At 35.0% G+C, this 12,039-nt stretch overlaps 1 protein-coding gene and 1 long non-coding RNA gene across 11 annotated transcripts in view; both read left to right on the top strand.

Annotated features, from left to right (window-relative positions):
- Window positions 1–12,039, top strand: part of LOC111415328 (transcription factor daughterless) — a 168,840-nt gene that overhangs the window by 147,435 nt on the left and 9,366 nt on the right. For 9 of the 10 annotated variants that reach the window (XM_071198006.1, XM_071198004.1, XM_023046950.2 and 6 more), the window contains 2 exons: window positions 3,218–3,316; window positions 3,563–3,708. In XM_071198006.1, the coding sequence (XP_071054107.1) occupies window positions 3,218–3,316; window positions 3,563–3,708 (245 nt within the window). The remainder of the gene's footprint in view (window positions 1–3,217; window positions 3,317–3,562; window positions 3,709–12,039) is intronic. The other variant, XM_023046956.2, reaches the window with a different exon arrangement.
- On the top strand, window positions 9,713–11,245 carry LOC139430731 (uncharacterized). Its single transcript, XR_011641113.1, has 3 exons — window positions 9,713–10,295; window positions 10,349–10,803; window positions 10,861–11,245. It is a non-coding gene; the product is annotated as an uncharacterized lncRNA (long non-coding RNA).

The raw sequence follows: 12,039 nt of genomic DNA, 5'->3' as shown, positions 1-12,039 counted from the left end.
CAATATTTACGTATTATAAAATCCTGTTTCGTTATCCTTAACCCATTTGCATCATAAGCTCAGATTATGATTATGCGTGGAATTTTCGTGGCCATTATCACCGAAGCATAGATATGCGCTAGTTACAACATACACGTTTTCAATAGGGAGCGAAATCGATACTATTTACACAATTATTATTATTTCTATCATAATAAATGTAGTATAACCAAAATTAGAGCTAACACTATCACTAAACCTAGAACTAGAATCATTCCAGTTTGAAACTTTCTAAGTTTATTGTTAGTTCTACTTTTGATTCAATAAGAATATACAACAACCTTATGCTAAATAACAACTAAAACTAGAGCTAATATTACGACTTGAATTGACAGTAGATCTAGATACATTCGGGTTTGTCTCTCAAGACTTGACTTATTTCCTGTCGCACATAGTGGAGCATACTGCAACAGTAAAAGTTCTCTATCTGGTCCGGTTGACAACAAGGCGTTTCATTTTTCTCCACGTTTTCCTGACTTCAATTGCTTCTTCTTCAATAGCTCTTCTCTTCCACGACTTTCATGGGCACCCCGTCTCCGTGTTCCTTGGTGGTTCCAGTCAAGCGCTAACGTCTCAACTGCTCCATGAGGCTTCTTTAGTGTCCAATCCAATGCTATTTCCTCTCCTTAGTTTCATCATAATAGGGTGTTGGTTTGTTCTGTCCCACAAGTCTTAAAATTGGATATCACCTCACGCTTATAATGCGTTGTAGGCATTGATTTAACTTGTTCGACATTCCCTTGGTGTCCTTCCATGTTTCATATCCATAGGAGGAGTTCTTTTTGGAAATGTTTTTATTTCGCCAGATTGGGTACAGTTGTACGAAAGCCTCATTTAATTTCTGCATTAGTTTCTGCACATCCCCCTCTGCCTCTCCATCTTTCCCAACAATGTTACCAAGGTACACGAATGTTAATAATCATTTCCTTCGTTTTTTGAACATAGACGTTTAGTCCTGCTGCTTCTGCTTCATCTTGCAGTTTTCTCAACTTTACCTTCATATCACAAAATCTCTGTCTATCTTCCATCCCCACACCGAATACTATTTCTCCTTTCATCTGTAATTTTTTTCATCACTCTAGCCAATACTAGGCGGAACAGTAAACGTGACAAAATACACTTTTGTCTCATCCTAGAATTTTCCTGAATAGGTCACTTGATACTCATATCCCTCATACATATGCTACATGATTTTTCTGATCAAAGAGCAAAGGCCTTCTCAAAGTCGATAAAAGTCAAGTGGAGTCATTCTGCGCTTTGCTCAATAATTATGCTGAGTGTATTGATAAAATCACAACACATAACTTCTCAAGAAATGTGTGTAATAATCCAAAAGTAGTCTCAATGTCTTGTTTTAGTGCTTCAGATGCAATTTTGTTTACACCTGGTGCCTTGTTTTGCTAATATTTAGTATCTCACGTATTTTCATATATCCTTAAAGCTATTTCTGAACCCAGACTCTCACTTACGTCACAGTATATGTTTTTGATCTAGACCCCATGTACCTTCAACGTTACTGTCTTCCTGTTCTTGTTCTGGTAGTAATTCAAAGCGATTTCTCAATTCTATACAGAATTTTTCTTGTTTTGCTGATACCTTTAATTCACTCACATTGAATCGCATACTCTTTTGCTCCAACTTTCTTTTACCAGCCACAATCTTCATTCGCAAATTTGCGACAACAAATAACAAGGTGGTGGTCGCTGCCACAGTCGGCTCCTCGTTTGTCCCCAACGTCTCTTAAAGACCCTCTAAACTACCTGCTCCATGCTATAGAGTTTATCTATTTCTTTGTAATGTCATTTGAACAGAGTTACACCATTCATAAGGTCATAGCTGGCGCAGTAATTCACGAATATTTCTCGATTTTCAGTCATTTCTCCAATTCCATGGGTTCCCATAACATGTTCTAGCCCTTTGTTGCACGTCCCCACCTTTGCTTTCATGTCTTCCATAACAATTATAATATCAAGATGCTGTTTTTTCAGTCAATAACAGGGTGATAACAATAACAGAGTGACCAATTTCATTTCTGTGTTCTGCGTCATCTCCTGTTGGGTCCCAGTACAAAAACCTGACCTTGCCAAAATCAAGAATGTCTATTTTAACCGAATGGTATCTAAGGTTCTAAGATTCCAAACATCTTTTTCGTTGTCCTCTTCATGCTAAAAGTCGTCAACAACGGATCTGTCCGGCTTTCTTTTACTTCTGTTTTTTTAATCATTTCAAATTTGAATCAGCCTAGTGATGGGTTTACTTTAAAGTGTCCAGACATACTCCTTTCCTGCTTCAGAAGGCTAGATGGTTCTAGTTGTAGGTCTAGTGTTGGTTCTGCTTTTAGTTCAATAAAAATATACAACAATGTGGTAACAACTAAAACCAACACTAGTATAATCGCTAGAACTAGAAAGACGTTCAGCCTCCGCAAACCGCGTGTCGATATCCATAATCCCCTCGTGTTATTTACCTGTTCTGCGAAAAATCTAAAAGGAAATCTTCAAATACTAATGATTAATATTTTAATCCCTTAAAAAAATTTGACATAGTCTCTGATGATGGAGCCGAGCGCCGAAACTAGTCTGATTATGTATAATAAAAAAAATTTGGTGATATGAGCCACTTGATGCAAATGGGTTAACACATAAAATCATTGTCCATTCCAAGTATTTTAACTTAATATTTTCTATATTTAGAGTATTTGATTTATTTCTTATTATTACTTGAATTTTTCTTAATCATCTCTTCAACGGAAATCTTTTTACATCTATCGAGGCCCTTATTCAGAAATACAAATGTTACAACAAATCATCTTTTCATCAAAAACCACCATCTAATCAAAAAAAAATTACCTTAAGTGTTAAACTTGATTTTGTAACATTCGTGCTTTAAGAATTTGGCCGGCATGCGTAGATGTTTCCAAAATAAAATTAATTTTTCTTTGATTTATTTAATTTATTTTAATTTTTTTTATTTTAGTACACTATGAATATGGGCCTCGTTTAGATTAATAAAATACAATAAGAAAGGTATTGAGGTAAATTAAATTTAAAATTAATGAAAGGAAAATTTATTAAAAAAGCGTGTTATTACGTTATTAATATTTTAAATATAAGTGCAGGGTCATTGGCAGTCTTAAAAAAAAGTAATTTTCAATTCGTGTCTTCTAACATAATGTTAGTTGTTCCAGTGCGGACGAAACCGAGGACGGTGATATAGATCCTGACATTAAAGCGCAGAGGGAAAAAGAAAGGAGACAGGCCAATAATGCTAGGGAAAGGTGGGGAAAAGTTGTTCGTTAAAAAAATCTTTGTGTTAGCTAAAATCTCAATTAACAATCAACAAAAAAATGCTAATTTATGTTACTATACGAAAAAAAGCCTATATTCTTAGTGTATTACTAATATTATTTATTACTAATATTTCTGTGCTCATATTTTTAAAAAATCCTTCTAATTAATAATTTATTTTTTCTTTTTTTAAATTTTGATGCCGACGTAAGAAATTATTTATTTTTCTTTTATAGGATACGCATTCGTGATATAAATGAGGCCCTAAAAGAATTGGGTAGGATGTGTATGTCACATCTAAAAACGGATAAACCACAGACAAAATTAGGTATCCTAAATATGGCCGTGGAGGTTATAATGACGTTAGAACAGCAAGTTAGAGGTGAGTTTTAAAAGTATTTCTACGAAAATTTTTGTTGTTTAATTTAAAAATACCAATATCATGTTTAAAAATATTACATTATCTGTGTAACTGCAGAATTCAATTAAACAAATATCGTTTTGAACAATTCCTCTTAATAATTAATTTTTTAATTAACATGTTTTCACGTTTATATTTGCTATATGATACTATGTAATAATGGAATGTTTATTTAAAATTGTTTCTAAATTCGAAAACTCTTTAAATATAATTACTAGGTATTGATTCATAAGTTTGATAAAAAGTTGTATCTAAATTATCAATAATCTATTAGGAAATATTCAAAATGTGATGTCACTATTTTAAAATCTGCGGAAATTAGATAAATATCTTTGAAAATCGTTAGAAAATTGTTATGAAACAAATAATAACAGTAGTGAAATCTGACAAATGTTGTCTATATTTTTTCCTGTGTAATCTTGCTAATGTTAATCTTCCTCCTCAGTTCATCTACCCTTTAGAAAGATTTGGTGCTGCATCCGGTTCTGCGCCATTAGTATGGCCTGGTGCATCAAGTGTCCCATCAGAACTTTCAGTCTGCCTGTCCATCTTATACATTATCTTCCCCATGCTCTTCTACCTTCGATTTTTCCCTCTACAACAAGGTCCGCTTTGCGCTGGTGTCCAAAATATCTATTAATCAACTTGATCAACTTGTCTTTTATCTTTAGTTCGTTTAGTATTGAAACATTGGTCTGTGCTCTTTCAGTTGTTACTCTAACTGTTTTTTATTATTAGAACGGGGCTTAAACTTTTTTACAAGGTACTATTTAACTTTTCTGTATAGGTTGTATGATTCATTTGGTTGGTAATGTTGTTTACTCAACACTAACTGGATTATTATGTTCATATTTAATACATAATTTATTTTGTAGATATTTAATGTTATCATACAGTTATTCCCAATATTTGTTGCTTTTAAAAGTTCTCAATTATTCTCAACTCTATGAAATTATTCTCAACAGACTCGCAATACATCCCAATATCTATCACTTATTCGGAATAGCCACCAATGACCTCAATAAAATTGCTTCCAATCACTTTGAATCGTTTCCGAAAACTCATATAATTTTAATATCTATCACCGATTCTCAATCGTTCCAAATATGTACGATTGATTCTTAATTGCTTATTATAAGTAACCCTTTATTTAACCATTGCATGACTTCCTAAAAAAGGCTGTTATGAATTTGGAGTAGAAGAAATGAAATCGTTTGGGTATTATTAATTCAAAAACCGATTTTATCACTCTATCATTTCAAAGCAAACAGTAAAATTTTATTTAAGAGGTTGATCCCTTCTTTTTTTATTAAATAAAGTGATATCTTTGGGAATTATTACCTGCCAAATTATGTGGTGTTTTAATAATAATATATATTATAATCTTTAATAACGGATTTATAATAATTTTGAAGATTATTGATGTGACTGGAGTAAAAATTGGTTAACATAAATGCAGAGTTGCAAACGCAGAAATCAGCATTAGCCATGCAGGAATTTTCAAAATTTACTGGCTCAATTGTGGCCAAACTTTGCACATATATTAACCGCATACAGAATTTTCGTGTAAACTAGAATTAAGTTAAAATATTGATTTTTATTAATTTGAGAGTCCTTTATAATATAAAAAAACGTATATAAACGAAATGCAATCTTCAGATTGGCGCCTTTTTGTTTCTATTGCCGTTTTCTTTTAGTTATTCTGGTTCAGATGATAGCTTGAAATTTCAAGAATGTCATTAGATTATTAGCTTTAGATAAGCAGAACGGCCGTGGTTATCATGGTTCAAAAATACTTCTTACAGGTGCTCAATATGTGCATTAATATGTAGGAAATACCGTGGTTTAAAAAAAAATTAATGAAGATATTGAACTGATGATATATACAGGTGTCTTACGTTATTGGTACCTAGATTTTTTCGTTTTCGAATTATTTTAATTTTATATTTTTGTTTGGCAAATTTCACCAACGCTTATTCAAAAAAGCTCTCCCTTGGCACGATTACTCTTCAGATGTTGTCAAATAGATCGTCATTTGTTGTATTGGAATATCTTATACAGGGAGGTCAAATTTCACTATGCTCTTTAAAACGATACTCATCAGGCGATACTCATCAGGCGATACTCATCAGGCGATACTCATCAGGCGATACTCATCAGATGTTGTCAAATAGATTGTCATTTGTTGTATTAGAGTATCTTATATACAGGTGGTCAAAAATTGATTTACCATTTCTCCATATTCAATAGCAAGAAAGTCGAAAATTTTAAATGGAACGCCTCATATTTTTTTAGCCTACCACAAAGGGAATTTAATTCTCTACAAATCATCTATAAACCTGCCTATGCCTATTTTGTTGTAGTTTCCCTCATATTGGGAAATTTATTAAAACATGCCCGAAACTGTTTGGTTTTTTAATTAGGGAATTTATTATTTTGCCGCATATAATTAAAAGGTGAAATAAAAACTAGAGAAAGATGAAAAGTCACGTTTACACAGTGTAATTTTTCAAAGCTGTTTTCTGGCGGGACTTTTAAAACCAGAGAAGATTTTAAGTAAACTAGTTACAAACTTAATTACTTATTTGTTTAAACATAATTAAAACCAGTGCGTACCTACTTACTTTGTCCCACATAAACTGCAAGATGTCAATATAATTTGACATTACACTAAAACATCGATATAACGGATTAATACGGGGAAGGTAGTGTCCGTTATAGTTCAATAAAAATATACAATAATCTAGCGCTGAATAACAAATAAAACTAGACTAATACTAGAACTAACACTAGACCTACAACTAGAAACATTCCGTTTAGCTGTACCTCTCTTAAGACGGCTGGTAGGTGGTAGGTAGCGCTAGTTAGCATTAAATGTCACTATGTTGTTTATTTTTATTGAACTAAAACTAGAACTAACACTAGACCGAGAACTAGAAAGTATTATAGTGGAAAACTAGTATAAGTTTTACACTAACATTATCATTAGAACTAGAATCATTCGGGTTTAGCCGTCTTAGGAGACGTGCGGTTAAATCCGAATGTTTTTAGTTCTCAGTCTAGTGTTCTATTGGCAGTGGTAGGTAGCGCTAGGGAGAATAAGATATTACTATGTTGTACTTCTATATTTGTATTGAACTAAAACTAGAACCAACACAAGACTTAGAACTAGAATCATTCGGGTTTAGCCGTCTTGAGAGACGTGCGGCTAAATCCGAATATTTCTAGTTCTCAGTCTAGTGTTAGTTCTAATGGCAGTGGTAGGTAGCGCTAGTTAGCATAAGATATTATTATGTTGTATATTTTTATTGAACTAAAACTAAAGAAGTTTCGGGTTTAGCGGTGCGTCTTCAGTCTTTAGATATTTTCTAGTGCTAGGTCTAGTGTTAGTTCTAATTTTACACTAGCACTATAACTAGAACGAACACAAGACCTACATACAACTAGAATCATTCGGGTTTAGCCATCTTGAGAGACGTGTGGCTAAATCCGAATGTTTCTAAGCGGCCGGCAATATCTCGAATTTTCCTAGTGTAATTTTTGTGTAAAACTGACCAATAGTAACCCTTCTTTTTGGCGCTGCAGTTTGAAAACACTCCGAATTCAAAAATGGGGTATAGTTACGTGAGACACCTGTATATAGAGCTCTTGATGCTGATAGATCCACTATACTTATGCTACCTGATTTTAGTAAGGCATTTCATATGTTGAATCACGACCGTTTATTGGCTATTCTTAAACTTTCCTTTATTCTTAATCCTTTGTTTATCAGCTCTATCTGATCTGATCGGATCTATCTTTAGTCCTATCTTATTTATAATCTATACCAACAATTCTCAAACTTAAGAATAGTTCATATCACCAATATGCTCAAGATTACGCAACTTTATCCCGATTTCCTGCCTGGTGAGCGTTTGGAAGCTTGTAATAAAATAACGGAATTTGGGTTTTAACATTAATGATCAGCTTGTTTTTGCTTATCATATTAATTTAGTATGTAGGCGTGCTTTTGGCGTCTTAAGAAGTCTCTATTGCAGTAAGATGTTTTTGTCATAGGGTCTGAGACGATTCCTTTATGATTCTCGTATTTGGTTTATGTTTATCCCGAGAGTTTTCAGGTTGAACAGAATTCGTGTCTTCTTTTTATCTATAATCTTCGAAGAGATGATCATGAATTGTAGATTTTATTATCTAATGATTGGCTGAATATCTGACAGAAATTTGTGGTTTATTACTTCTCTTTTATCTATGGGCTTACTACTTCCTGTAAACCGCGTTATCTCAATTATAAAATTACGTTCGAAACGGATGTTCATAACTTGAATTTCCGGCACAGATTTTGTATAAATATTCCTTCTCATAGGTTCTCAATCTTCCAGTGTTCATTTTCGTACTAGGTTGTGCTCGTTTTTAGAATTTGATTCCCGGTTTTGCGAAGTGTGCTGACTAGGTAGATTTTTGTAATAGGTACTTTTATTTTTATTGTGTTCAATTGGAACATTTCTTTTTGGTATTACTGTTTTACGGCCGTTTACACATTTGCTTTTTCTGCTCTTATACCAATTGAGCTTGAATTATAACTGGTGTGAAGTTATCCATAAATCCCAGCAATAAACTTAAAACATTAATAATTCCGTAACCAATACGATTTGGGTAACCAAATTTCACACACAGGTCACTCTTACCCTCAAGAACAGCTAACCACCCCCATTTGGTAAAAAAAAAATTTTTCAACCCTCACCCCCGAAAAAGGGATGTTTTCACCCTGATGGGCACCTTCGAATTAAACGAAATTCTACCACATAATAGAACACACTTCTAAGTATTTTTATCAATTTTCAAAACACCGTAAGCCCTAACGGTTTTCGAGAAAAAAAATCAGTATTATAAACCGCGGATGGGACTTTAGGGGTGAATTTGACCCCGTTGGGCACCTTCAAAATTGATGAAATTTTAGGATGATTTAGAGGATGCCTTTAGCAATTGAAATCAACCATCCAAACACCGTAAGGTATAATGGTTTCCGAGAAAAAAAATGTGTTATTAGACACTATAGGTACACAGCGCGGCGCGGACTTTGGGGGTGAATTTGACCCCGTTGGGCACCTCCAAAATTGACGAAATTTTAGGATGATTTAGAGGATGCCTTTAGCGATTGAAATCAACCATCCAAACACCGTAATGTATTACGGTTTCCGAGAAAAAAAAAAGTGTTATTAGACACTATAGGTATACAGCGCGGCGCGGACTTTGGGGGTGAATTTGACCCCGTTGGGCACCTCCAAAATTGACGACATTTTAGGATGATTTAGAGGATGCCTTTAGCAATTGATATCAACCATCCAAACACCGTAATGTATTACGGTTTCCGAGAAAAAAAATGTGTTATTAGACACTATAGGTATACAGCGCGGCGCGGACTTTGGGGGTGAATTTGACCCCGTTGGGCACCTCCAAAATTGATGAAATTTTAGGATGATTTAGAGGATGCCTTTAGCGATTGAAATCAACCATCCAAACACCGTAAGGTATTACGGTTTCCGAGAAAAAAAATGTGTTATTAGACACTATAGGGACAGATCGCGGCGCGGACTTTGGGGGTGAATTTGACCCCGTTGGGCACCTCCAAAATTGACGAAATTTTAGGATGATTTAGAGGATGCCTTTAGCGATTGAAATCAACCATCCAAACACCGTAAGGTATTACGGTTTCCGAGAAAAAAAATGTGTTATTAGACACTATAGGTACACAGCGCGGCGCGGACCTTGGGGGTGAATTTGACCCCGTTGGGCATCTCCAAAATTGATGAAATTTTAGGATGATTTAGAGGATGCCTTTAGCGATTGAAATCAACCATCCAAACACCGTAATGTATTACGGTTTCCGAGAAAAAAAATGTGTTATTAGACTATAGGTACAGAGCGCGGCGCGGACTTTGGGGGTGAATTTGACCCCGTTGGGCACCTCCAAAATTGATGAAATTTTAGGATGATTTAGAGGATGCCTTTAGCAATTTAAATCGACCATCCAAACACCGACCACGGCTTCAGAGAAACAATTTCGTTATTAAATTGTACACGTATGTAGAGCAGATAGTAGGTGCCTTTAGCGATTTTAATAGATTATGAAAACTGCGAAACTCTTAATATTTCATGGAAAAAATAAATTTTGTTAAGAAAGGCATTTTGTAGTTTTATGGGCTTTTAGTCGTTACTGGCAAAGGGTAAGAACTCCGCCACGTGCAGTTACAAAAGGCGCAGGTATTAAGGAAAAAATATGTCCATATTTTTTGCATTATAAGTGCATTCCGGGAAAATAGTTGCCGACTTATTCGGTGTTGTTTTAGAGCGTCATACACATTTTTTAGATTTTGCCCGAAAGGTGAGGAGTAAACTTATAATATATAAAGATTCCTCAGCTATTGCACAGATCAGCTGTTCTAGTTATCTCTTGTTAAAACCAGTGACCAGTGAAGATGTCGACGAAATTACTGTTTTTGGGCGATAGTAATTTTTGCCGAATGCTACGTACTAGAACTAACTACAAAGTATTTGTTCTAACAGATGTGAAATTAATTCCTACTAATGGTATATATTTTAGGACGACAACCAAAACAGTCAAGCAACGGAAAATATTTCCTCGACTTAGCAGTAGGCGGTCAAACAATACTAAAACTTTTGCGGCGCGCAAAGTGTATTCCAAAAACATGTTACCCTTGGTATTGTGGAGATATTGTTGAACGTCATATCGTTATAATGATAAGAACTAAAGATATACTCCATAAAACATCACCATCCCAACTGAAGTCCCAATATTCTCACCTCTTCTGCTTCCTTCTTTCCTTAAATCCTAAAGGAATACAAATTTGCACAATTCCTCCCTGCAAAAACTTCGAGTCTGTGAACGTAAGATATTATAACTTCTCTGTCATGCTATAAATAAATACTCTCCATGCCTTTATAGGAAATCAATCATTACATTCGACGGTTTTGTGCTGAAAAGCAAATCAATTGTACCGACATTGAAGCAATTGTTAACAGAACCATGATGGAAGGGTAACAAAACGTAAAAATGTTTCTTTTTTTATGTATTTAATACAAATTTCTACACAGGGATGGCATTTACTTAAATGAACAAGGGTTGGAAACGGTCTGCAACGCGGTAGCAAGTAATTATAATCATATTCTCAATCCATTACACAATTTAATTATAAGTAAAACAGACCATTAATATAATAAATTTCTTTCTCTATCAAAAGTTTTTTTTCTATCAAAAGTCCGCCCTCCAAATCATCCTAAAATTTCATCAATTTTGGAGGTGCCCAACGGGGTCAAATTCACCCCCCAAAGTCCGCGCCGCGCTGTGTACCTATAGTGTCTAATAACACATTTTTTTTCTCGGAAACCGTAATACATTACGGTGTTTGGATGGTTGATATCAATCGCTAAAGGCATCCTCTAAATCATCCTAAAATTTCGTCAATTTTGGAGGTGCCCAACGGGGTCAAATTCACCCCCAAAGTCCGCGCCGCGCTGTATACCTATAGTGTCTAATAACACATTTTTTTTCTCGGAAACCGTAATACATTACGGTGTTTGGATGGTTGATTTCAATCGCTAAAGGCATCCTCTAAATCATCCTAAAATTTCGTCAATTTTGGAGGTGCCCAACGGGGTCAAATTCACCCCCAAAGTCCGCGCCGCGCTCTGTACCTATAGTGTCTAATAACACATTTTTTTTCTCGGAAACCGTAATACATTACGGTGTTTGGATGGTTGATATCAATTGCTAAAGGCATCCTCTAAATCATCCTAAAATTTCGTCAATTTTGGAGGTGCCCAACGGGGTCAAATTCACCCCCAAAGTCCGCGCCGCGCTCTGTACCTATAGTGTCTAATAACACATTTTTTTTCTCGGAAACCGTAATACATTACGGTGTTTGGATGGTTGATATCAATTGCTAAAGGCATCCTCTAAATCATCCTAAAATTTCGTCAATTTTGGAGGTGCCCAACGGGGTCAAATTCACCCCCAAAGTCCGCGCCGCGCTGTATACCTATAGTGTCTAATAACACATTTTTTTTCTCGGAAACCGTAATACATTACGGTGTTTGGATGGTTGATTTCAATCGCTAAAGGCATCCTCTAAATCATCCTAAAATTTCGTCAATTTTGGAGGTGCCCAACGGGGTCAAATTCACCCCCAAAGTCCGCGCCGCGCTCTGTACCTATAGTGTCTAATAACACATTTTTTTTCTCGGAAACCGTAATACATTACGGTGTTTGGATGG

The sequence above is a fragment of the Onthophagus taurus genome, chromosome 7 (assembly GCF_036711975.1).
Source record: "Onthophagus taurus isolate NC chromosome 7, IU_Otau_3.0, whole genome shotgun sequence".
Lineage (NCBI taxonomy): Eukaryota > Metazoa > Arthropoda > Insecta > Coleoptera > Scarabaeidae > Onthophagus > Onthophagus taurus.
The sequence above is the reverse complement of the archived record's forward strand: the minus strand, read 5'-3'. Positions and strand labels throughout refer to the sequence as shown.